We start from the raw sequence: 26,239 nt of genomic DNA, 5'->3' as shown, positions 1-26,239 counted from the left end.
ATGAAGATAAAGGAGCTGGTAGCAGAAGGGAGGAAAGGGATCCTAACCTTCTGTCCGGTGGTACGAGCTGTCTGCCTGGAGGGGGATTATGTGGGAATCTGCCTGATGGGCCAGAAGTGATCCTGGGCATAGGTGAACCCCAGGAGCTGGTTGTGGCTCAAGGGAGCAGTGCCCCTGTGGAGGCAGACAGGGGTGAGTTGTTGTTTAGGGGAGCTCTTGAGGAAGAGAATGAAACTTTTCCTGAGGAGTGTGATGGGGTTCAGGGGTCCCCCTGCACTGCACCCCGTCCGCTGGCAGGAGTGACTCTCACTCAGCAGGTACAACAGGAGGTTTATTAGGCAACAGATGCCCAGTTTCTCACAGAAGCGTCAGTACAGCAGTCAGAGACAGTCCTTCCAACCTGTCCTGGGGAGAGGAGCCCGAGAGGTGACCCTCTGGGGTGTAGCTTTCCCCCTCCTCCGGCTGGCTGCCTTCCAGCTCCTCTTTCCCTAGCTTCCTAACTGCCGCCCCCGATTCAAAACCAAGCTCGGCTCCTCCCTCCTCTTTGTTCAGGGCAGAGGTGTTACCTGCCAGTTGTAGCCCCAGGGTCATCCTTAGCCACTGGGAGCTGCTTTGCTTGCCTCTCACATCCAGCCTGACTCACACATGCACTCCCCCCACTCCATCACAAGGAGTCTGTGGGGACTGCAGAAAATGGGAGTGAGGTGAAGGAGAGTGAACAGGAAAGGTGCTTGTCTGTAAGAGCCAGAGCAGCCCTTTGCCTGGGGAGAAGTTTGTTTCAGCTCCTGATGGGCAGGACCTGCCTGAGTGTGAAACCACTGGCTGTGCTCTGGAAGGGTCCAAAACAGGCAGGGTAAAAGTTTCTCAGGAATTGGAAGTTGGTCCAAGTAAAGTGAAAACTATCAGGGAATGTGAGCAGCCCTGTGAGGACCAAGTGAAAGAGCTGCACATTCAGTCTCTGTAGGATGCAGGAGAGGGCCAGCAATTCCCCATCTCCAGATTGTGGAAACACTTATACTCTCACACTGGACTCCACTTCTGATTCCATGGGGAGACAGAAGGTGGAGGTGGAAGGACGAAGGAGCTTTGGGCCTGGTGGGCCAGTAAGGGATAAACAGGGATTCCTCCATGTGGATTCTGCATCTGGGACTCACAAAACAACTTTTAGAAACCAGTTTGGTTTGCAAATTTCCAGACTGGCTGGGAGGGCTCAGTCTCCCTGAGATCATCAATGGCCCAGCTCTTGTTAGAAGGGAGGGCACAGCCAGAGAGATCAGATTTCCACCCCAGGGGGCAAGGGAGAAGATTAGAACTTGATGGTGCTAAGAAAGGCCTCAGCCATTTAGCCCCAAAATACCAGATTCTCAAGGAGGTTACTCAAAGGTTGTGGTCTACCAAAGAGCAACATAAACGTACAGTTGCAATGGGTTTGCTCTGTTACTCACGCTGACTGCTGTAACCAGTGGGTGCTGCTACCCAAAGCTGTGGAATTGTACCATGTACTGAATGTTTGGAAAGAGCCATGTGACATGATGACATTGATGTATAAGCATGAATTCTGTGTTGAAGGAGTTTGTAATTCTGAAATGTCACCGTTATTCGCTATAACTAGTCTTGCAACCTCTCACATGAGAAGGAACATTCCAAACCTATTGTGTGGCATGGAAGGGGAAACTGAGGCACACAACCATTTTGGTGGTCTGGCTAAATGCCAAGGGTGGAAACCATTTGTACCTTCCTTTACTGGACTGTAACTGAATTCCAAACATTGGCTGGAGCAGCTGTATGGGCTGGTGGTGAGACAGGGCAGGGCCCAGACCAGAAAAGAACTGTTTGATCTGTTGGTGCTGCAGCAGCTGTATGGGCTCTGCCTGCCTGACTTGAGAACGTGGCTGATGGACCAGAGACCAAAGCAGGGAGACCAACCAACCCAAGGGAACTAAAGAGACTTGCCCGGCTGCATCACGTGAAAGGGGCCAATACCAAGCTCCTGACTTGGAGCCTCCCCCAGCAGGATTATGACATGGAGGTGGTGCACATCAAGGGAAGCACCGAGGGTACATCTGATGCCCTGTCACGAGGGGAGGCCCCCGAACTTCCCCAGGTCTCCGGATGAGTGACCCCGTTCAGTTCGGTCTGGAAGCGGGGAGAGATGTGATGGAGTGGGGGATACCTGTGTGTATGTAAGGGGCTCACAGAGGGTGGGGGTCTCCTGCTGAGGGTAACCTTGATGACCAGGTGACACCTCTGGGCTGCAGACAAAGGGGGAGGTGGAGCCTGAGGGGTCTGAATTGAAACTGGGAGTTGGGAAGCAGTTAGTCTGGGCTGGGAGAGAGAGAGAGACGAAGGAGGGGGCAAGGCCCTGGCTCTGGGGGCCCCTCAGGGCCTCCTCTCCCCAGCATGGATTGGACTGGCTGTCTCTGCCTGCTGCACTGACTCCTCTATACAATGCTGTGCCCTGTTGGCTAATAAATCTGCTGTTCTCCTGCTGAGTGAGAGTCACTCCTGCCTGCAGACGGGGTGCAGAGCTTGGGGAACCCCAAACCCCATCACACTCTGTGACCACTGCAACGGGCCTCCCCAAACGTATAAGAACCAAAGAGTGGTTACAACGGGTCAGCCCGATGTTCCGTCTCGCCCAGTGTCCTGTCTCCTGACAGTGGCTGGTGCCAGGAGCGCCAGAGGGAATGATCAAGTGACCCGTCTCTGTCATCAATTCCCAACCCCGGCAAAGAGAGGCCAGGGTCATGGCACAGGTAAATGGCACTGCGTACATGAGCAGCCAGTTCTGACTCGATGGGGAGCAGCAACCACAGTGCTCTGATGCCCTTGTTAGGCTCAGTCAGGCAGGGCAGAGGGAAAAGCCATGGCATAAGCAGACCCAGGCAGGTGTGTTCTCTGTGCGTCCAACCAGCTTGTCAAATATTTCACTGATGGGAGCCCTGGGTAGTTTCTGCCGGGAGCTGAGACCAAGCTCGTGCTCATGGCTATTGTGAAACGCTAGCAGGGGAATCCGTCCTTGAAACGTGTAACAGATGCCAGTGAAGCTGCAGAGCTGTGGTGCTGAGAGTTGGCCATGGAGGAGATGGGGTCTCACTTGTGGCACAAGGGGAAGGGAACAGGGAAGAAGGGGTTGCCAGGGCTCCAGCTATGCTGGCAGCAGTGATGAAGCCTAGACTCCAGGGCTCTTTTTGCGCTGGTGCTGGCTGGTGCTGAGTACTGGCACCTCAGCTGTCCCAGCCATGGGATTGGTGGGAGGAGGGGGGCGTGGAGCCAGCTGAGCATCGTCTTCTCTCTCTTTTTTTTTTTCCCAAAAAAGGCCTGCTGAGCTCTAAGATCATCTCTCTAGAAGTTGAAACACAATTAAACTCTTTGAACTGGTCTGTTGCTGCCGGGGCCAGGGCCTGCCTCCCGCTGGCTGCCTGTAACTAACTGGGAGGGAGGGGGAGGTCCTTGTGCTTTGTGCAGGTTATTCAGCAATGCCAGTGCCTTACTGCAGGAGAGGGGCCAGCTGAGCTAAAGACAATGGGCTATGTACACACTGCAGCTGTGCTGAGCCTCCCACCCTGGTAGACAGGGGCCAGCTGAGGGGCTCCTACTAGCCCACTGAATGCTGAGAGTAACCTGTTCCTTCCCTCCCTGCAATGGGACTGGGATAGAGGTGCTGAGAGAGTCCCAGTCTCCAAGTAGCCGCTGCCAGCCAAGGGCCCAGACCAGCTCACTGGCTGATGTGGGGGTGAGCCCTTATAGGGCAGGCAGCATGGGGCGCCCAGGGCAGCAAGTGGAGGCCAGAGCTACTGAACTGGAGAACAGGTGGGGGGATTGTTCTCAACCTGGGTGATGGAAGCCTGAGCCAGGGACCACAAGAGCCAGGCAGGAATCTGCCTACTGGATACGCTCCTATTGGGTAGAGGGGAGGAGCCAGGGGCTGGGCCAAGCAGCTGGGGGCTGCAGTTCCAGGGCCAGGAACAAGCTGTGTGCCAAAGCCAGGGACCATTGCACTACTGAATTAGTACTGACCAAGGGGCCAGGGCTCCAGGATGTTTCTTGCTCCCCTGGCTGACACAGGAAGCCCCAAGCTGCTGGGGTTCAGCCATACCAGACTGGAGGTGTCGGGGTCAGAATTGCCTGTCCCAGAGGAGTCGGGGCTCTGCCCTGCCAGACCCAGAGATGCTGGGGCTGGGGATCAGCCCTGCCCGGCCCAAAGGGGTTGGGCCTCACTGGGACACACCCTGCAGTGCACTGGGGCAGGCACAGGACCAGTGAGAGGAGACCCTGTCATAGGAGTGGCCCAAACAGCCCTGGAGGCTCAGGCAGACAGAGGTGGAGGAGATGGGCAGCCCCAGAGCTGGGGTCCCTTGCTGGTGTAATGCCTGTGAGGTTGGGCCAGCCACTTCTTCCCTCTTCTGTGGGCAGAGGGACCCTCCCTGGGTGAGCTGAGCCTCAGGCCTGTGTCCATAGGCCCAGTCCCTTCTGAGCCATGCAGGGCCTTAGAGGGGCAGAGCAAGCCCAGGGCTAGTCTGTGTGGGATAAGGGGACCCTCACCCTGCCCCCAGTGTGTGTGTGGGATACGGGAACCCCTGCATGATACATGCATGTGGGGGAATAAGGGGAGTCCCCCGCCCGGCCCCCCAGTGTGTGTGGATAAGGGGAGTCCCCTGCCCTGCCCTGACCCCCCCAGTGTGCGTGGGGGATAAGGGGACCCCAGCCTGATACCTGGAGCCTCCCTCCCTGCCCGGTGCATTTGTGTGCGGGATAAGGGGAGTCACCCGCTGATACCTGAGTGGGGCAGGGGGATAATGAGATCCCCGCCCTGCCCCCCCCCAGTGCGTGCGGGATAAGGGGACCCTCGACGCAGCGGCGCAGGGGATCCGGCTCCCCACGCCCAGGACTGGCACTGTGCAGCGATGTGCAGGTCCGCCGCCTCCAGCCATCCGGCCGCTCCGGAGCCCCCCGGCTGCTCCAGGGGCGATCAGCGCCGGGGGAAGCAGTTCCAGGGCGCAGCCGCTGGCTGGGAGCGGCTCCTCGGGGCCCGACCCGCTTCGCTCCCGGGAGTTCGTGCAGGCCCGCGGCAGCGGCTCTGCAGGGAGGGCCCAGTCCTGCTGCGGGAGTCGCCAGCTGCGCCCCGGCCCCCACCCCGTGTCCTCCACCCGCACCCCGTACCCGGCCCCCCGTGTCCTGCCCCCGGCCCCCCGCCTCCCCTGTACCCGTCCCCCACCCCGTGTCCTCCCCCCGCCCCCCGTACCCGGCCCCCCGTGTCCTCCCCCCGGCCCCCTGCCTCCCCTGTACCCGGCCCCCACCCCATGTCCTCCCCCCGCCTCCCCTGTACCCGGCCCCCCGTGTCCTCTCCCCGGCCCGCTGCCTCCCCTGTACCCGGCCCCCACCCCGTGTCCTCCCCCCGCCCCCCTGCCTCCCCTGTACCCGGCCCCCACCCCATGTCCTCCCCCCGCCTCCCCTGTACCCGGCCCCCACCCCGTGTCCTCCCCCCGGCCCCCCGCCTCCCCTGTACCCGGCCCCCACCCCGTGTCCTCCACCCGCCTCCCCTGTACCCGGCCCCCCGTGTCCTCTCCCCGGCCCGCTGCCTCCCCTGTACCCGGCCCCCACCCCGTGTCCTCCACCCGCCCCCCGTACCCGGCCCCCCGTGTCCTCTCCCCGGCCCGCTGCCTCCCCTGTACCCGGCCCCCACCCCGTGTCCTCCCCCCGCCTCCCCTGTACCCGGCCCCCCGTGTCCTCTCCCCGGCCCGCTGCCTCCCCTGTACCCGGCCCCCACCCCGTGTCCTCCCCCCCGCCCCCCACCTCCCCTGTACCCGGCCCCCACCCACCCCATGTCCTTCCCCCGGCCCCCCGCCTCCCCTGTACCCGGCCCCTACCCTGTGTCCTCCCCCCAGCCCCCGTGTCCTCTCCCCGGCCCGCTGCCTCCCCTGTACCCGGACCCCCGTGTCCTCCTCCGAGCCCTTTATCCCCCTGCCCCCACGTCCGCCCCCCGGCCCGCTGCCCCCTGTGCCCCCAGCCTCCTCCTTCCCCGTTTCTTCTCAGGGGTCCCATTATCCCACGGGCCGCTCCCCGCTCTGGCCCGGCCGGCGCGCACGCCTCGTTACCCGCCCCCTCCCACGGGCGTCCCGCTCCCCTCGGCCCCCCGCCCGCGCTGCGGAACGGCTTGACAAGCGGCCGGGCGAAAGCAGCTGGCTGGGCGCGCCGCCCCCGGCCCGGCCCGGCCCACAAAAGCGCCCTTGTGCGGCTCCCCTGCGCTCCGGCCTCAGTAATTACCGATCATCAATCAGCGTTAATCACAGCTGATTAGGCGGGAGGGGGCGGCGCCTTCCCAGGCCGGGCGCGCCAGGGGCCGGGCCCTGCCCCCGAGCGCGCTAAGGGGGAACTCAGGCGTGGCGTGAGGAAGATGGATGAGGCCGGAGGGCGACACCCCACCCCCGCCCCCCCGCGCTGAGCCGGGCTGCGGGAGCCGGGGAGGCGCCGCCACTCCAGCCCTCGAAGGCAGCGGGCAGGCAGCTGCCAGGCTCCGGCTCCGCGCAGAGCCCGCAGCGGGGCAGCGCCGGGAAGCGGCCGGTGGACTCCGGCCCTGCGCGCCCCGCAGCTCAGCCCGGCCGGACCCTGCGCGCCCCGCAACTCAGCCCAGCTCAGCCCGGCCGGACCCTGCGCGCCCCGCAACTCAGCCCAGCTCAGCCCGGCCGGACCCTGCGCGCCCCGCAGTCCAGCTCAGCCCGGCCGGACCCTGCGCGCCCCGCAGTCCAGCTCAGCGCCCCGCAGCCCAGCGCAGCCCGGCCGGACCCTGCGCGTCCCACAGCCCAGCCCAGCTCAGCCGGACCCTGCGCGCCCCGCAGCCCAGCCCAGCCCAGCCCAGCCCAGCTCGGCCGGACCCTGCGCGCCCCGCAGCCCAGCCCAGCCCAGCCCAGCCCAGCTCGGCCGGACCCTGCGCGCCCCGCAGCCCAGCCCAGCCCAGCCCAGCCTGGCCGGACCCTGCGCGCCCCGCAGCCCAGCTCAGCCCAGCCCAGCTCGGCCGGACCCTGCCCGTCCCGCAACTCAGCCCAGCCCGGCCGGACCCTGCGCGCCCCGCACAGCGCACAGACCGGGCACTGCACGCCCGGGAGCAGCCGGGCGGCCCGGCAAGTTGGCGGCGGTTGCAGCCCGAGGGGAGGCGGAGGCGCAGCCAGCCCCGGGGGCGCCCGGCGGCCGCTCGCCATGCAGAGACCCAGCGGCCAAGGGGCCGCCTTCTCCATCGACTCGCTGATCGGGACCCCGCCGCCGCGCTCTGGTCACCTGCTCTACACCGGCTACCCCATGTTCATGCCCTACCGGCCGCTGGTGCTGCCCCACGCGCCCCTGCAGTCCGGCCTCCCGCCCCTGGCCCCGCTGGCCTCCTTCGCCGGCCGCCTCACCAACACCTTCTGCGCCAGCCTGGGCCAGGCCGTGCCCTCCATGGTAGCGCTGACCACGGCGCTGCCCAGCTTCGGCGAGCCCCCCGACGGCGGCTTCTACTCGGCGCAGGAGCTGCCGGCTGCGCGCCCCGCCCCGGAGCCGGGCTGCAGGCGGAGCGCGGAGAGCCTGGAGGCGGACGAGCTGTCCCCCGCTCGGGACAAGGGGCCCCCCGAGCCGCAGCTGCACTTCGCGGAGCCCTTCCCCGGCCTGGCAGGTAAGAGCGCGGCGCCCGCCCTGCTCGCCGGCCTGGCGGCGGAGCTGGGGCCCAGGCTGGGGCAGGGAGCGGAGCCTCCTCCGCCGGCCCTGCGCACGGGGAACGGCCAGCGTCCGGGCCGGGAGAAGACCGTCCCCTGCCCTGCTCGCAGGGGGCGGGAGAGCGGGGGTGACCCGGGAGAGGGGCCGTGCGGAGGTGACGCCCCGAGGCGAGAAGAGCCGCCGATGGGGACGCACCCGGGGGGCGCCAGGATCAGGGCTGAGCGCTGGGGACAGGACGGGGCGGCGGTCGGAGCCGGGACTGAGGGCCGGAAATTTGGGGGGCGGCGGTGATTGGCCGGTGCTGAGCCCGGGAGAGGGAAGCTGGGACATGGGGCGGTTGGGCGGACGGGGGGCCGTAATTAGGGGACTGCTGGGGGCGAGAAACCCGGGGGTGGAGGGTGAAGGGGCGTCAGGGGGAGCCGGGGTCCAAGGCGGAGATAAAGTGAAGGGGTGCTGGGGTGAGGGGGCTGGGGTGCTGGGGGGGTTAAAGTGACGGGGTGAGGGGGTCGGGGAGGGGCCCGGGGTGCTGGGAGGGTTAAGTGACGGGGTGAGGGGCCCGGGGTGCTGGGGTGGGTTAAAGTGAGGGGGTCGGGGAGGGGCCCGGGGTGCTGGGAGGGGTTAAATGACGGGGTGAGGGGGTCGGGGAGGGGCCCGGGGTTCTGGGAGGGTTAAGTGAGGGGGTGAGGGGGTCGGGGAGGGGCCCGGGGTTCTGGGAGGTGTTAAATGACGGGGTGAGGGGGTCGGGGAGGGGCCCGGGGTTCTGGGAGGGTTAAGTGAGGGGGTGAGGGGGTCGGGGAGGGGCCCGGGGTGCTGGGAGGGGTTAAGTGAGGGGGTCGGGGAGGGGCCCGGGGTGCTGGGAGGGGTTAAGTAGTTTCTGGGGGTTACAGTTGATTCTAGGGTTCTTGGCCCCAGCTGCGCGAAGTGCCCCAGCGCCCCATGGGGGTCGGAGGTAGAGGGCGGTGAAGGAGCCCGGAGAGGCAGGTGGAGCCGGACCTGCGCTCGGGCGCTGCAGGAGCGGGGGCCCGAGCGGGGAGGGGAAGGGGACTGGAGGCCGGGGCTCTGCGGGGAGCGGGGGAGCCAGGGTCGGGGGCAGCCGACCGGGTTAGAGAGGGGCCGGGGCGTTGGCGCAGCCGCGGGGGGAAGGCGCCGTTGGGGTGTACGGGGCAGAGGTGGGGCGCCTCTGACGTCCCTGGGGCAGGGGGTCTCCCGTGACCGGCCGGGGCCGGTGCGTGGTTGTGGGGGGGGCGGGTCCCGCTGCCAGCAGGAGCGACCGCTGGGGGGTGTCCCGGGCGCGGCGCGGGGCGGGCGGGCAGCTCGCGCGCCGGGCTCCCCTCTCCACGGCGGCGGGAGGCCGGTTCTCCCGGGCGTGCGGCGGGGGTCTGGTCGGAGCCGCGTGCGCCCTGCGCCTGCCCGCGGCGCTCTCCGAGGTGCTGGGGCGGGCCGCGGTCTGGCGGGCCCGGGTCTGTCCCCGCCGCGGGCGCCCGGGAGCCAAGTCCCTGTGTCCGGAGGCGGCGCGGGGACTCGCCGATTGCCGGCTCCGCGGAGCCCCGTGCGCGCACCTGTCTCGGGCTCCCTCCCGCCCCTGGGTGCGCACGGCCGGGGCTGGGCGCCGGTGTCCCGCCCGAGGCTCCCGGCCCTTCCTCCCGCGGGGCCCTGCTACCCCCCGCCCCAGCTCCCCGGGGGCCTTCCCCCGCCGGGCGGTCCGGGTTAGACCCCGAAGGGAGCCGGGCTCGTCCGCCTGGGGCTGCGCCGCACGCAAGGCGCCCGAGCTCCGCCGCGGGTCGGAAGGGTCTTCTGCACAATGTGGCAGCCACAGGCGGGCGCCCCCGCCAGCTCTGACCGATGAGACCCCTCCGGGCCACCCCTGCGGCTGCTGCCCCTGCTGGGAGGCCGCCGGCAGCGGTCTGCCTCCGAGCCGGCCGGGAGCCCGGGTGGGTTATTCAGCACCCGGGACCCAGCAGAGCGCAGCCCTCTGCTAAACCTTCCTGGTCGAGGGGCCGGGTCTGCCTTGGCAGCCCAGGGGATCCAGAGGCCGGGGCCTGGGCCTCCCTGGTGAAGCAGGGGCCAGGCTTGTCTCCAGCAGCCCTGCCTCTCGCCCACCCAGCTGCCCCTCCCGGTCCCTTGTCTTTCGGGGCAAGCAGGTGGCCTGGCCTCCACCTCCTTCCAAGTTACGCAGCTAGCGGGCTCCTGGCCGAGGGCCCGTGGCCATGGTGTGTCCCGGTCTAGTGTGCAGCTATTCTCTGCGTGCAGGCAGCTGAGCGCCACCACACCTGCCTGCTGGGGTCTGCCAAAACCGCACAGCCGAGTCCTCCCCGGGTAGCTGTGCCCTAGGCAGGGGAGAGAGAGGCCCATGCAGTGATCACGCAGCCTTTCAGAGCTCCCCCACCGTCAGTGGACAGTGACATATGACTCACCGCTGCCTGGGAGTCCCAGACTCATGGCTTGGCCCTCTTGCCAGAGTGGGTACCACACCGGATCCTCTTCAGCCTTCCCCTGGGGGGTAGCTGCTTTTGTTAGCATCTCCCCTGCTGCCGGGGTCTTGGGTATAGAAATATCATCTTCTGCTGACTCCTTGTTCTTGATTTGCCAGTTCCAGTCCCAGCCCTTACACCTCGGTACCTGCGGTCACGTAGCACTTCAAAGACTAACAACATCACTTACTAGGCAATGAGCTTTTGTGGACTGACCAACTTCTCCAGGTCTGTCCCACGAAAGCTCATCACCTAATAAATGATGTTGTTAGTCTTTGAAGTGCTACTGGACTGCTGGTTTGTTCTGTTAGAGAGTTACCCTGTTAGTCTGTATTCTGTTACCTTGGTAGCTGACAATCTTTCGACAATCTAAATAAGTGGTCAGCCTGTCCCCCTTGTCGCTTTACTTTAACTAGTTCAGCTAATTCTAAGAGATCAGCAAAATTATAAAGGTCTAGAAAACATGAGCCCTGAGGGAAGATGGTGGGGACAGGGGGTTTTTCAGTCTGGAGAAGAGAAGACTGAGAGGGGACACACTAACCGTTTTCGAGTACAGAAGATGTTGCTACAAGGTGGAATTAAAACTATTCTGCGTTGCCTCTGAGGACAGGACAGGACAAGGCGAAGGGTTTAAATTGCTGCCAGGGTGGTTGGGACTGCACATTAGGGGAAACTCCATTGCTGTCAGGGTGGTGAAGCACTGGAATAGACTGCCCAGGGAGGCTGGGGAATCTTCAACACTGGACATAGGGGTTAGGTAAGAGCAGGTCAGACAATCGGGCTTGGTCTAGACGCTGCTGGGCCCTGCCATGAGTGCAGGGGACTGGTGTCAATGACCTGTCAAGGTCCCTTTCAGTCCTGTGGTTCTAAAACACACTTTTGCTTTGAGGCCGCTTGCTGATTATGCCCCCACATTGTGACCTATCCCACGTTGTCACCTGCTGGGTTTAATGATCACTTTGTCCAGTTTCCCAGGATGGGCTGTGAGGCCAACTGATCTGTGAAACTCTTCTTAAAAATCCATTTGCTACCCTCTAGTAGCTGGTGACAGTGGCATTTTGCGAGGGGCTGTGTGTTTTGCTAGCAGCTCAGCACTTCCTGTACAAATGCCTTCAGACCTGGTGGATGCAGCATCTGAGACTGGGGATTTTTGGCTTTTTTAAATACTCAGTTTGTTTCAGCACCAATTCTGCCACCACCTTGAGCTGAGAGCACCTCACTTTTCCTGTGAGAAAAGAGCAGGGCTGCAGCGGGAATCTCCCCAGCATTCTCATGCACGGAGCCTGCTCCCCAGCGATGGCTTGGCTTCCTTAGCAGCGCCCTTTAATTCTCAGCGAGCCAGTGAAACTCCTCACCCCAAGGTCTTCTGGGGCTGCTTGTTTCTTTGGCCCCATCACCCTCCTATGTGAGCTACGCTCCTAGGGCTGTCTGTGGTTCAGCCAGGAATTGAACTCTGGTTCATGATCCCAGGTAAGGGCCTTAGCCGCTGCCAGCCTTTGCTTTTTGGTACACTGCTCATCATCCCTTTTAGCTGCCTCTCACCAGCAGCTAACTGTGCCTGGTGCCTGCTTGGCCTCACTGGGGCAGGCTTCCAAGAATTTCAGTGTGGCTTGAATAGACACTTAGTCCTACTGGCTTCCTCTCTGCCTGCCAGCTCCCTTTTGTTCAGCAGCTCCTTGACTGGGGAGCGTCTCTTATTGTGTTGGGTTTCTCTGGAGTAGCCAGGCGCCTGCAGGGATTTGACTGCCTCTGCAGCTGACCCCAGGGCCTTTCTGACCAGCTGCTTTATTCTCTCTCAATCCCCCATCAGCGTTGCTTCATGGGGCCTTCCCTCCACCAGGCGTGGAACCGAATTCAGTTGCGCTCACTGTGGGAGTACACTGCTGCTGCCACCTCTGGGCTTAGTGCCCATGTATGGGACCGTGGGCACTGCAGAACAGCAGCATTGCCCATGGGTCAGACTGGTCCCCATGCTCCCTTCAGGCCTGGGCTGCAGGACAGTGCCAGCATTGTTTCTGTAAGCACTGCACAGGTGCCTCTGCACAGGGGCGTGGGAAGCAGAATGCCTGCCAGCGGAAGCAGCTGAGGTGCAGGGGGCCCTTGGCTGGAGCCCTTCTCCCCACAGTGAAGATCTTTCCTGCCCACCCATGTCGATGGCACCCACATAGCCCACCAGGCCTCTTGGTCATGGCCTCTGGAGGTGCCCTGTTGTGGGTGAACAGTGGCACTAACACCAGCTGCAGTTTCACCTGTGCCTTGCCCAGCCTGTGGGTTTTCTCCCGGCTGGGGAAATGTTAACTGTTTCATGAGCAGATTCAGTGGAGGTGACGTTCCAGCCATGTACCCAAATAAGGGGCAGAGTTAAGGGTGGAAAGGAATAAACTGTAGGGCAGGGGGGGAGCAAAGTTTTTATGTGGGGCCCCACTTTTCAAACCTCCAATTAGCAGCCCCACCCCACCTGTCTAATGTAATCCAAACCAATGGAAATTTCAGCTCTGTTCTGTTCGTATGAGGAAAAAAAACCCTTTGGCACGTGTAGAGAAGTAGTATGGAGAATGTAAAATCTTTATTAATCGGTCTAAAAATGTGGACACACACACACACACACACGGTAACATTTCAATATTTTTAATGAAATGGATGAGCCTGAGACCCAGCGGGTGATCATGTTGCATCTGCCCCCTTAAGAAATGTCTTGTTCCCTGAGGAGACCTGCCCCTCACTTTGCTCACCCCTGCCTCGGAGAATCAGAACCTCTTATTTCCATGCAAGCCCTGAGGAGAGGCAAGGGGCTATTGGGCTGTGGATTCACAGACAGCTGCATGCCTTTCCCTCTCCTTGCCCCCAGCCCTCCAGCCAGGCTGGGTCCCCAGACCGCACATGGAGCTGTTTCACCTTTCATAGGACAGCAGCAGCCTGGCTGGCCTGTGTTAGAATGAGGTGCTGGGATCCGTGGCCCTGAGGCATGGAATGAATAGGGCAGAGGAGATGTGGCTTGCTGGGAGTGAGGAGATCTCCATCCCAGAGGTCCAGCCTGTGGCTTATTGAGGGCTGTGGATTGAAGAGGGTGAGGTGGGGGCTGCCTGGCCTTGGTGCCTGGTGACTTTTGTGTCTCCTTGGCTGAAAGCTCTGTGGGTGCTACTTGCTGGTGGGGGTAGGGGGGCATCTCTGTGGCTCAAGTGAGGGCAGGCAAGGTGTGACGTTACTGGATTTTAAAATGAACATGAGAACCATTATTGTAACCGCTGTCCTGGGCTTGCACCAAATCTTGGGCCAAGTGAGGTGTCTAATGAAAGCTGCTGATTCACGGAAGCTGCTTGTAAGTCTGTGGCATGTTTATATGGGGAGTTATAAGATGGGCTCTGTGCCTATGTTAGAAATGCTAAGCTTTGTTGAACCCTAGTAAGAGGTGTGGCACTAGATAAAGTTGCACTTACCTCCAATCCACCTCCCAGGCGTTTAGCAGCACAAGCACGTTCACATACACCAGGCTCACGAGATGTGCGGGCATGCATGTCTGGGATGCAGATACAAAGGCTGGTCAGAGGCCAGGAGGGCAGCAAAGCACAGACTCACCCTGGGGTAAAAGGTCATGTCAGGCTTTTGGTGACTCTTGTTGGAGGGTCTCAGGCAGGTAATGAAGCAGTTGGGGTGGGATTGCCTGGCTGCATAAATGGTGTCGCCAGGAAGGCTTTGGCTTCCTCAACCATGGGATGCTATTCCAGGAACGACTGCTAGGCAGAGATAGCATTCACCTTTCGAGAAGAGGGAAGACCCTGTTTGGACACAGACTGGCTAATCTAGTGAGGAGGGCTTTATAATAGGTTCGACAGGGACAGGGGAGCAAAGCCTCTGGGTAAGTGGAGGACACGGAGACCTGGGAGATGGGTTGGAAATGGGAGGGAGCACGGGCTATAATGGCAGAGAAAAAGGGGGGTCAAGGCAAAACTGGGAGGCAAAATCAAATCAATATCTTAGATTCCTATATACAAATGCAAGAAGTATGGGTAATAAGCAGGAAGAACTGGAAGTGCTAATAGATAAATAAATACAACTATGACATTGTTGGCATCAGAAACTTGGTGGGATAATACACAATTGGAATGTTGGTATTGAAGGGTACAGCTTGCTCAGGAAGGATAGACGGGAAAAAGGGAGGAGGTGTTGCCTTGTATATTAAAAATGTACACACTTGGACTGAGGTGGAGATGGACATAGGAAACGGCTGTGTTGAGAGTCTCTGGGTTAGTCTAAAAGGGGTAACAAAAACAAGGATGACGTCCTGCTAGGAATCTACTACAGGCCACCTACCCAGGTGGAAGAGGTGGACGAGGCTTTTTTTTAAACAACTAACAAAATCATCCAGGGCCCAGGATTTGGTGGTGATGGGGGACTTCAACTATCCAGATAAAGATTGGGAAACTAATACAGCGACACACAGACTATCCTGTAAGTTCTTGGACTGCATTGGAGACAACTTTTTATTTCAGAAGGTTGAAAAACCTATGGGGTGGAAGCAGTTCTAGATTTGATTTTAACAAATAGGGAGGAATTGGTAGAGAACTTGAAAGTGGAAGGCAGTTTGGGTGAAAGCGATCGTGAAATCATAGAGTTCACAATTTTAAGGAAGGGTAGAAGGGAGAACAGCAAAATAGAGACAATGGATTTCAGGAAGGCAGATTTTGGTAAACTCAAAGAGCGGGTAGGTAGGGTCCATGGGAAGCAAGACCAAGGGGAAAAACAATGGAAGAGAGTAGGCAGCTTTTCAAAGGGATGTTATTAAGGGTCCAAAAGCAAGCTATTCCACTGCATCGGAAAATATGGCAAAAGACTGCCTTGGCTTAACCAAAATCAAAACAAAAAGCAGTCCAGTAGCACTTTAAAGACTAGCAAAATAATTTATTAGGTGAGCTTTCGTGGGACAGACCCACTTCTTCAGACCATAGCCAGACCAGAACAGATGCAATATTTCAATTGGCTTAACCAGGAGATCATGTGTGATCTCAAAATATAAAAGGAATCATGTAAAAACTGGAAACTAGGACAAATTATGAAGGATGAATATAGACAAACAACACAGGAATGCAGGGGCAAGATTAGAAAGGCAAAGGCACAAAATGAGCTCAAATTAGCTATGGGCATAAAGGGAAACAAGAAGGCTTTTTAGAAGTACATTAAAAGCAAGATGAAGACCAAGGACAGGGTAGGCCCATTGCCCAGTGAGGAGGGAGAAACAGTAATAGGAAGCTTGGAAATGGCAGAGATGCTTAATGACTTCTTTGTTTTGGTCTTCACTGAGAGTCTGAGGAAGGAATGTCCAACATAGTGAATGCTAGTGGGACAGGGGTAGGTTTGGAAGATAAAATAAAAAGAAGTTAAAAATCACTTAGGAAAGTTAGATGTCTGCAAGTCACCAGGGCCTGACAAAATGCATCCTAGAACACTCAAGGAGCTGATAGAGGAGCTATCTGAGCTTTTATCTATCATCTTTGGAAAATCATGGGAGACAGGAGAGATTCCAGAAGACTGGAAAAAGGCAGATATAGAGCCCATCTATAAAAAGGGGAATAAGAACAACACAGGAAACTACAGACCAGTCAGTTTAACTTCTGTGCCAGGAAAGATAGTGGAGCAAGGAAATCATCTGCAAGCACTTGGAAGGTGGTAAGGTGATAGGGAACAGCCAGGATGGATTTGCAAAAACCAAATCACATCAAAACAATCAGATAGCTTTCTTTGATAGGATAACGAGCCTTGTGGATAGGGGAGAAGTGGTAGATGTGGTATATCTAGCTTTTAGTAAGGCATTTGGTACAGTCTCGCATAATATTCTTATCAATAAACTAGGCAAACACAACTTAGATGGGGCTACTATGCGGTCAGTACAAAATTGGCTGGACAACTGTACTCAGAGTAGTTATTAATGGTTCTCAATCCTGCTGGAAAGGTATAACAAGTGGGGTTCCGCAGGGGTCTGTTTTAGGACCAGTTCTGTTCAATATGTTCATCAATGATTTAGATATTGGCATAGAAAGTACACTTATTAAGTTTGCAGATAATACCAAGCTGGGAGGGGTTGCAACTGCTTTGGGGGATAGGGTCAAAATTCAAAATGATCTGGACAAATTGAATAAATGGTCCGAGGTAAACAGGATGAAGTTCAATAAAGACAAATGCAAAGTGCTCCACTTAGGAAGGAGCAATCAGTTTCACACATACAGAATGGGAAGTGGCTGTCTAGGAAGGAGCATGGCGGAAAGGGATCTAGGGGTTATAGTGGACCACAAGCTAAATATGAGTCAACAGTGTGATGCTGTTGCAAAAAAAGCAAACATGATTCTGGGATGCATTAACAGGTGTGTTGTGAATAAGACACAAGAAGTCATTCTTCCGCTCTACTCTGAGCTGGTTAGGCCTCAGCTGGAGTATTGTGTCCAGTTCTGGGCGGCACATTTCAAGAAAGATGTGGAGAAATTGGAAAGGGTCCAGAAAAGATCAACAAGAATGGTTAAAGGTCTAGAGAACATGACCTATGAAGAAAGGCTGAAAGAATCGGGCTTGTTTAGTTTGGAAAAGAGAAGATTGAGGGGTGACATGGTAGCAGTTTTCAGGTATCTAAAAGGGTGTCATAAGGAGGGGGGCGAAAACTTGTTCTCCTTGGCCACCGAGGATAGAACAAGAGGCAATGGGCTTAAACTGCAGCCAGGGAGGTTTAGGTTGGACATTAGGAAAAAGTTCCTAACTGTCAGGGTGGTCAAACAGTGGAATAAGTTGCCAAGGGAGGTTGTGGACTCTCCATCTCTGGAGATATTTAAGAACAGGTTAGATAAATATCTATCAGGGATGGTTTAGACAGTACTTGGTCCTGCCATGAGGGCAGGGGGCTGGACTCGATGACCTCTCAAGGTCCTTTCCAGCCCTAGCGTGCTATGACTAGGAACCCATGAGTTACATGCTAACTGTTCTGTGCGACTCTCATGGGGGTTGTCCTTGTGGTGCCCAGAGACCAGCTGCATGTTGCCCTGGAAGAAGAGAAGGAGCTGGCACAGCCCCGGACACTTGGGTGTGAGTGGCAGGTCTGGTGGCTTTGGCAGGAGGGGATGGGCTGGTGCCATTGGCTGTGTCATGGGGACACATGCAGGGTTGAGAGGGGAGCAGCTCCTGCCTCCAGGACTCAGGGTGCAGCTGAAGTGCTGTCCCAGCACCACAACGTCAGCTGCTGGGCCTGCGCCAGGGCGTCCTGTTACATTCGTGGGGCGTGGGAGCCGGGGCGCAGTTTGCTCTGCCCTTCGGTCTGTTTCAGGAGATGGTGGGCTTTGCTCTTGTCCCCGCTTGCTGCGGCAGTGGCCCACAGCTCGCTGTCAGAGGGGTGCGTGTAGCTGGCTGTCTAGGCCCTGGAGGGTTTCCACTCCTGCATGGGGGCTGCTAGCACAAGCAGACAGAGGCAGCAGCCTTACCATCCTGTGTGGGGGCACTGAGGAGCGGAGAGCCTCCGTGAGGGCTGGGAAAGGGCAGTGCAGGGTTGTCTCTGCACATGGGCTCTCTGGGCCCAGCGTTGTGACCTCAAACATCTCTGACTGGGGCTTTGCAGGGGCTGTGTTCCCTGCACAGCTAACTGGGGGTGTGGGGGAGGGGGGCTTTACAGGGGCTGTGTTCCCTGCACAGCTAACTGGGGGTGTGGGGGAGGGGGGCTTTGCAGGGGCTGTGTTCCCTGCACAGCTAAGCGGGGGGTGGGCTTTGCAGGGGCTGTGTTCCCTGCACAGCTAACGGGGGTGGGGATCAGGCTGAGTGGGGCTTTGCAGGGGCTGTGTTCCCTGCACAGCTAACTGGGGGTGTGGGGGAGGGGGGCTTTACAGGGGCTGTGTTCCCTGCACAGCTAACTGGGGGGGGGGGAGAGGGGCTTTGCAGGGGCTGTGTTCCCTGCACAGCTAACGGGTGGCGGGGGATCAGGCCGAATGGGCTTTGCAGGGGCTGTGTTCCCTGCACAGCTAACGGGGGTGGGGATCAGGCTGAGTGGGGCTTTGCAGGGGCTGTGTTCCCTGCACAGCTAACTGGGGGTGTGGGGGAGGGGGGCTTTGCAGGGGCTGTGTTCCCTGCACAGCTAACGGGGAGCGGGGGGATCAGGCCGAATGGTCTTTCCAGGGGCTGTGTTCCCTGCACAGCTAACTGGGGGTGTGGGGGAGGGGGGCTTTGCAGGGGCTGTGTTCCCAGCACAGCTAACGGCGGGGGGGCGGGGGGGGAAATCAGGCCGAGTGGCGCTTTACAGAGGCTGTGTTCCCTGTAGAGCTAATGGGTGGGGGGGTCCTCGGGCTGAGTGGAAGGGAAGCCTGGTCTGCACTTAGCACTTACATCAGCTTCCCGCTCACTCAGGAATGGACCCCCCCAAAAGAACTGGCTCTGCCAGCCAACGCTCCCAAGCCCAGCACCACTCGGTGGATGGGAGAATTCTGTCAGTCTGGCTGCTGCCCTGCAGGGCATGGAGCAGGTACGGTGACAGGGCACAGACCTTGGTCACCGCAGCAAATGACCATGTACAGCAGAAGAGGGGCAGCCCCTGCAGTGCAGATCAGGTCTGAGCGTGGTGCTCAAAGGGAACAGCAGGGTTCAGTGACCGGTGCCTGTCTTGCTGTGGGCAGGAAGGGCAGCGGGCGAAGCAGGAGAGGGGTAGTTGTGAGCCCTGAGCCTGAGCTGGCCTGGGTCTTAGGCAGGCCACGTCTGTCTATCGGTTTGGTTTGTTGCTATCCATGTTCCGTTTAATAGAACCTCTGGTTTAAAATGCGTGTCGCTCGGACATCTCCGGGCACTATGTGCTGCTCCAGGATTCTTTTCTGGGGGAGTTTTGGGAGAACTTGTTTGCCTAGCTGGGCACATGGGGAACTGTGGGAAGGCATTGGAGGACTGTCAGCACTCCGGTGAGTTAGCCTGTCCCCTCCCTGCAAGGCAGGCAGCTTACCAGCCGGAGAGAAAGCAGCAGGGAAGCGTTAGCTGGGCTGCTGGTGCCACAGGCTAACCCGGGGGTGAAGCCACCACTGTCTCTGGGAGAGGGACGGGACATGGTCAGGACAGCTCCCATCCGCGCCTGGGTGAACTCTATGATGAGAACAGGCTGACGGCTGGATGCTCCAGTCTGTGCCGACCCTGTCTCTGGGAGCTGGCATTGTGCGATGTGGAGCAGTAGCTTTGTGCTGGAGCGACTCAGCACAGGACTGGCGCTGTCGGGTCCTGCACAGACTTGGGTCTCACCTGCTGCTTAGCTCCTAGACTAGGGCTAAACCCAGGCTGGCAGTGCTTACAGCTGCTGCGAACTGTGCCAGCGGGGCTGGTGCTCGCCCAGGCCTCTGGAAGGGTGCGAGAACACCCTGGAACTCGCCCTATGCCTGCAATGGGAGGACTGTCTGTCCGCAACGAAACCTTTGCTTGTCCTTCATTCCGTTTCTTAAAGCGTTGTGATCTAGCGGTGCTGCAAATTCCCTTGAAGCCGTCCTCCCCCTTCCCTGCACAGCAGCAGGGGGTTGTTTTCCAGAAAGGCACCGGGAGCAGGGTCTGGGGTCGGAAAGGACACGTGCTGCTCTGAGCTGCAGAGTGGGGAATGCTTCTCGGGGGACTCCTGGAAGCCTAGCCCAGCTTCTCAGTGCTCTGTCTTTCCCCAGCCTGCTGCTGCCACGTGTGGAACCAGCAGAAATCCTGCAAAACCCAACATTCGGCCCAACCATTCCCACAGTTGGTAAAAAGTTCCAGCTGCGTCTGCGCCCGACACTGGCTGGTCGGGCTGGGTAGGGGAGAGACTCAGGCTGTGCTTTTGCTGCTGTTCCCTGGTTGGGTGACATCCCTGTGCCATGGCTAAAACCACAGTGAAACCTGATGGGAGGACTTAGGACTGGACTTGGTGCCCTCTCCAGGTTCCTTCCAGTTCTTCTCTCCTATGATCCACTGGAGCAGGGGAGCTGTGGTGTAACTACCGGCACAGCTGCAGTGCAAAGGGTCCCTGCCACTGCTCCGGTGGCTAGTCAGACTGCAGCCGAGTCATTGCTCAGCAAGGGATTCCCAAACTTTGGGAATGTGCACAAATCACACATTAAAACAAAGCCCCTCCCCTGCCCCCAGAGGGTTTGTTTCTCTCTGATTTGCTAACAGAACAGGCAGATGAGGACTGGAGCTTAGAGTGAAGCACAGACTTAACAAGTGCCCCGATCAGAGACAGCTGTGGAAAAGGCTGGCCAGGTTCTGTGGTGTGTTAATGGGAGGTGTTCGTCCCACTTGGCTTGGCACATCAGTGGGCCCCCTGGTCCGGCTCTGGCTGCTGTACTTTTCAAAAGTGGCTACAGTGGAACGAGTCCAGAGGAAAACAGGAAAAACGCTCAAAGCATCGGCAGCCTGGTCCTGTGAGGAAAGGTTAGAGTAACTGGAGGCATTTGGTCTTGAGAAAAGACCAAGGGGTGCTGCTAACAGCCTGCGGGGGGGGGTGTTCTTACTGGGGCGCTGAGCCGTTGTTCTTCACAGCCTCGGAAGGCAGGACAAGCAGCAGTAGGTGGAATGCGAGGTAAGGGAAACCTGGAGAGTTTCCTTATTATTAGGGTAGCTCAGCTCTCAAACGGCCATCTGTGATGGGGTTCAGGGGTCCCCCTGCACTGCACCCCGTCCGCTGGCAGGAGTGACTCTCACTCAGCAGGTACAACAGGAGGTTTATTAGGCAACAGATGCCCAGTTTCTCACAGAAGTGTCAGTACAGCAGTCAGAGACAGTCCTTCCAAACTGTCCTGGGGAGAAGACCCCGAGGGGTGCCCCTCTGGGGTGTAGTTTTCCCCCTCCCCAGGCTGGCTGCCTTCCAGCTCCTCTTTCCCTAGCCTCTAACTGCCGCCCCCTGATTCAAAAACCCAGCTCGGCTCCTCCCTCCTCTTTGTTCAGGGCAGAGGTGTTACCTGCCAGTTGTAGCCCCAGGCTCATCCTTAGCCACTGGGAGCTGCTCTGCTTGCCTCTCACATCCAGCCTGACTCACATGTGCACTCCCCCCACTCCATCACACCATCACAGGGAGGTTGTGGAAGCCCCTTGCTGGGGGTTTGAGCTCAGGTTGGACAAACCACTGTCAGGGCCAGTTGATGTGGGCCTGTGCCAGGCTGGGGGCTGTAGGCGGTGACCAAGCCCTGTGTTTTCCAGGGCTCTGTCTGGAACCGAGGTAAAGACCAAGTGCTGTGTGCCTCCCGCTAGCAGGGTAACCTCCAGCTTGACCCTGGGTTTCCAAGCTTTTTCTGTTGCCCCCCAACTTACCCATAATGGAATGAGACTGTGCTCTCCACACCCCCCAGGAGCTGCAGGGCCAGAGTGACAGGCCAGAGCTGGAGCCCAAGGTTGGGCCTGGGACCCAGAGCTGTGGCTGGAGTGGGGCTGAGGGGGTGTGCATCGGTGGGGGGCAGAACAGAAATGTATGGGGAGGTGGCGTGGGGCCTGCTGCCCCCGAACCCAAGAGGTTCCAGGAGGAGGTGGCCCCTGAGCAGTCCGGATTCTGCTTAGAAAGAACGCGCTTTGCCCTGCTGGAAGCTGGCTCTGCCGCAGCATGGCTGGACTGGGGAACCTGCTGAGGCGCAGTCATGCACTGCCAGGGCTGTGGCTCCTGCTGGTGGGGCAAAGGCAGCCTAGTGCCAGGTATCTGCTGGGGGCAGAACCGATCTCACTCAGTGCTGCATCCGCTGCCACCATTGGCAGCACAGTTGTGCACGCGTGAGCGTGGCCATAACGCCAGGGTGAGGAGAGACTCCCCCAGCGTGTGCACGTGCTCCCCAGCCACAACTCCACACAGGCTGAGCCCGCTGGCGGCCCATCTGCTGAGTCTGGGCTGGAGCCTGGGAACAGCCAGGCAGATGGAAGAGCCCCTCCGTGAGGGAGGGTGTCCAAACCATCTCCACCTCTGCCGTCCTGGGGCTGGGTGGTGGGGGGGAGCAATGGGGCCACTCTAGTGCAGGCCAAGTGCTGCTGCCTTCACAGCGAGCCCCAGAGAGCAGGTTGGAGGCACCACAGGGGGGCCCTTTGCCTTTGGGGCCTGTGCGCCTATGAGGCTCTGAGCTGGGGGGTGTTTCCATGCAGGCACCTTAGGAGCACACTGGCTCCCTCTCACCAGGCAGGTGCCCCGGCTAACACTGTTTGTCTCGGCTGCAGATGCGAAGGCCTACAGCTCCGATGACGAGAAGCTGGAGGTGAAGTCGGCTGAGACCCCTTGCAGCGAGCGGGAGGAGGACAGCTCTGCACCGGACAGTGAGGATGAGAACTTCCTGGACGGGACCAGTGCCAGCTGCCTGGGGTCCAAGGCCAAGCCAAAGGGTGGCTCAAGTGGGGAGCCGGCACCGCCTGGTTCCAACCCAGGGAAGAGCCGCCGGAGGCGCACGGCCTTTACCAGCGAGCAGCTTCTGGAGCTGGAGAAGGAGTTCCATTGCAAGAAGTACCTGAGCCTGACGGAGCGCTCGCAGATCGCCCATGCCCTCAAGCTCAGCGAGGTGCAGGTCAAGATCTGGTTCCAGAACCGCCGCGCCAAGTGGAAACGCATCAAAGCTGGCAACGTCACCAACCGCTCGGGCGAGCCCGTCCGCAACCCCAAGATTGTGGTGCCCATCCCCGTGCATGTCAACAGGTTCGCCGTGCGCAGCCAACACCAGCAGATAGAGCAGGGCAGCCGGCCCTGAGCTCCCCATCCACCCACCTGCCTGATCGCCTGTCTGCGCTGGGCCCCGGCTCAGAAACTCTGCAGGAGGGGGCACCACGTGCTCCAGCTACGAACCAGCAGGCCGGTGCCAGAGCACCAAGCTCTGCATCTGCCTAGCACAATTCAGCTGGGCACTGGCCCAAGCTGCCGCAAAGGGAGACTTCGCAGTGCAGTCCCTTGGGGCTGGGCTGCAGGGGGAGTTTTAACCATTTGTGCTCCAGCCGCTGCACACAACCCTCTGTGTAAATATCCCTTATTTATTCTGTGTAAAGTCTGTACATACGGAATTGTGTGTCTGTCTATCTGGGGGAGTGCAGGGCTGCCTGTGGGAGATCTCGGGCTCCAGATAATGCTGGGCTCTGCTCCTGGGCTCCCCTTGCAATGATCACTTGGTGGGTTCTCCATGCTTCCTGCTCAGCCCTGCCCCCCTGCATTGGTGCAGGGCTGCACGGGAGGCTTGGATGGCCTATGTATTCTTGCTGTCGGTAAGGTCTTGTTGTGACTGGGGGCATCTGCGCCCCATCCATGTATAGCTGTGATTTCAATAAATTATTTTCTATGCAAAGGAACCCAGATTCTTCCCCGCCCCCTGCAAGGAGCTGCTGTTCCACAGAAATGGCCCATGGACAGGGGCTGCTGGGGTTATGTGGCACGGTGAAAAATCACCATGGTATGCAAGAGAGGGGTTAAAACCTGGCTGGTCTCCAAAGGCAACTGTGAGCAGCCCTTGTCCCAGGACTTCGGTGGAGGCCATCACCCAGGGCAGGCCCTGTGCTCGGGCTATTTCCGATCTTACTCCTGAGCTAATGAAGGACGTAGATGAGAAGCCCAGGCACCCACAGGCAGGGGGAGACAGTGGTGTCAGTCACTGACACAGTGCAGTCAGGAGCGCTCACAGAAGCAAAACAGGCTCAGTGCAAGGTGGCTGGAAATCAGGCAGGGAAGTAACCAGGGGCTTTGCAGGGACCTGTCCCTGAGCAGTCTTCAGTCCAGAGTGGTGGTCTGTGAGCAGATCTGCTCTGGGAAGGAGCTGGGGCAATTCAGGGGTTGGTCTGTGGCAGGTCAGCTCAGGTCACGATGGTCCCCACTGAGCTTGGGGTATCTCTAACCCTACGAACAAGGGCAGGTGGTCTTGCACACAGGCACCTCCTTTCCTGACAATTCTTTGTGAAGGGATCTGGTCATGGTGGGAACCAGGTGAAGGAGGATTGTCAGTGTCATGCTGTCATGGAGGGGGGTCCCCAGGCCCTGCCCCACCCACAGGCAGAGGTGACTCTCACTCAGCAGGGAGAACAGACGGGTTATTAGGGGAGAAGGACACAGCGCAGAACAGACTAGTCAGCACAGGAACCGGAGGCCATCAGTACCATCCCTCTTGAGGAGAGGGACCCAGAGGGGTCCCCAAGCTGGGCCATGGTCCCCATTCCTCCCTCTCCAGCCAGACCAACCTGCCCTGCTCTACAGCCCAATTCCAGGTCAAACCAGGCAGGCCCCTTCTCCTGCCTTTGTCCTGTTTCTGGGGAGCAAAGGTCAGGAACTTCCATTGTCTGTGTGAGAAGTCATCACCCTGAAACTCTGGTTGCCTCTCTGCACTGATGCTGTGCTGAGAGAAACTGAATAGTTTCGGAGAGCTCACCGTATTAGACAGTATAATCACAAACCAGCAGTCCTGCAGCACCTCAAACACACATCTTAGAACTGGAAGGGACCTTGGGAGATCATCACATCCAGTCCTCTGACCTTCTGGCAGGGCCAAGCACTATCACTCCCCCCCAGAGCCATAAATGGCCCCTCAAGGACTGAGCTCACAACCCTGGGTTTGGCAGGCTAATGCTCAAACCACTGAGTTAAATGATGAGCTTTCTTGGGGCAGACCCACTTCTGATCTGGAAAATTCTGATCCACCTCTACAGAAGTAGGTCTGTCCCACAAAAGCTCATCACTCAATAAATTATATTATTGTTAATCTTTAAAATGCTGCGGGACTGCAATTTTCTTGTAGGGAAACTGAGGCATCCACCTGGGGTTACTGCAGGACAGTAGGAAACGCATGCAACCAAACCAGGGCAGTAGAAGCATCACACCCCCACTTCCTCACTTCTCGTTCACCTTTTAGGGGATGAGGCACTTGTTTCTCAGAGGCAGCCCTGCACCCATCCTGCAGACAGAGAACTGTACGTCTGGGCCCCAGAAGAAGCAGGCCTGAAGGCTTGCCTTCTCTCTGGCTGAAGGCGAACTGGCAGCCCCTCTTGCAGCTGGGCCCCCACCCAGTTACCCCCCTGAGGTCCCTGTTTGCTCAGCCAGGCTGAGAATGTGGGGCACTGGGCCTGTTTGTGGCCCTTCTGCCCACAACAATAACAGACCAGGTGTCACTGGGCCACTCAAGTTTGTTGGTGTGCTCTGGCATTGGCTGTCCCCCTTGAGAGGATGAGGGGTTTACCTGAGTACCCCTTCTGGGGGGTCCCTGGGTGACTCCCCTTCTTCACCACTGTGATCCAGTCCCTCTGGGGTTCCCCTTCTTCTGCAGGGCAGCTGGCTGTGAACTCGTCAGCCAGCTGCCCTGCGCCGTGCAGCCCCTTCGGCTTTTGGTTTATTGGTCACGTTTTGAAGTTAAGGGAGGTAGAGATGCTAGAGCTGCTTTAGCACCACCAGAGTACCCAGCTTCCTTTGCTACGAGCCCCAGCCCTGTCTGCCCACTTGTGGGCATGTTGCCCCCGCGTAGGAGCAGTTCCAGGCAGGTTTTCCCAGGGGCCTTGGGGGTCAGCCCAAACTTGTGCAGCTGGGCCTTTGGGAACCAAGTGCACCTCTCCACTTGGTTGGAATCCCTACAGCCTGGGGATCCAGTAATGGGGTGAGATGCCACAGCCTGTCCGCAGGGTTAATTCAATGCAGATTTTCAAAGGCACCAAGGAAAGCATTTCTTACCCCCACGCCTTAAAGGGGGAGAGCAGGTTCTTACCAGAGCTCCATGCAGTCTGGGGTTCCCGACCACCACAGGAGTGTTGCTGTTGCCCATTCGTGCTGCTGTTGTTCTTGTGGGGTTTTTTTGTTGTTGTTTTAGCCATTTTTTTCTTGTTTTTCGGGCTTAAGTTCCAGAGGCTGCAGCTCCATGGAGGAGGTGCTAAGTGGGGATGAGCTGTGGATGAGTGAGTAGATTCCGGCAGCACTTGGGTTTGGCTGGCTGCCTCTAACCCTTTCCCAGCCCTCAGCTGGTGGGGGGCTGACGCTTTGGCAGCTTCCCTGGGCACTGGCCCCAGCTCCAGGGAGCGATCGTTCTCCAGCTGGGCAATGTGTTGGGCTTTGGTGGGTTTGCCATGGGGCAGCCCTCTCACTTAACCTAGAAACGTCTCCTTCAAAGGGTCATAGTTGAGGTGTGCCTTCTCCC

The 26,239-nt window shown here is 59.0% G+C and overlaps 1 protein-coding gene across 1 annotated transcript; it reads left to right on the top strand.

Annotated features, from left to right (window-relative positions):
- The first annotated feature begins 7,197 nt into the window (after positions 1-7,197).
- GBX1 (gastrulation brain homeobox 1) lies at positions 7,198-23,374 on the top strand. Its single transcript, XM_074985405.1, has 2 exons — positions 7,198-7,648; positions 22,314-23,374. The coding sequence occupies exons 1-2, from the start codon at positions 7,198-7,200 to the stop codon at positions 22,832-22,834; spliced, it is 972 nt and encodes a 323-aa protein (XP_074841506.1). The 3' UTR covers positions 22,835-23,374.
- The last annotated feature ends 2,865 nt before the right edge of the window (positions 23,375-26,239 follow it).

Source organism: Carettochelys insculpta, chromosome 2 (genome assembly GCF_033958435.1).
Source record: "Carettochelys insculpta isolate YL-2023 chromosome 2, ASM3395843v1, whole genome shotgun sequence".
Lineage (NCBI taxonomy): Eukaryota > Metazoa > Chordata > Testudines > Carettochelyidae > Carettochelys > Carettochelys insculpta.
The sequence above is the reverse complement of the archived record's forward strand: the minus strand, read 5'-3'. Positions and strand labels throughout refer to the sequence as shown.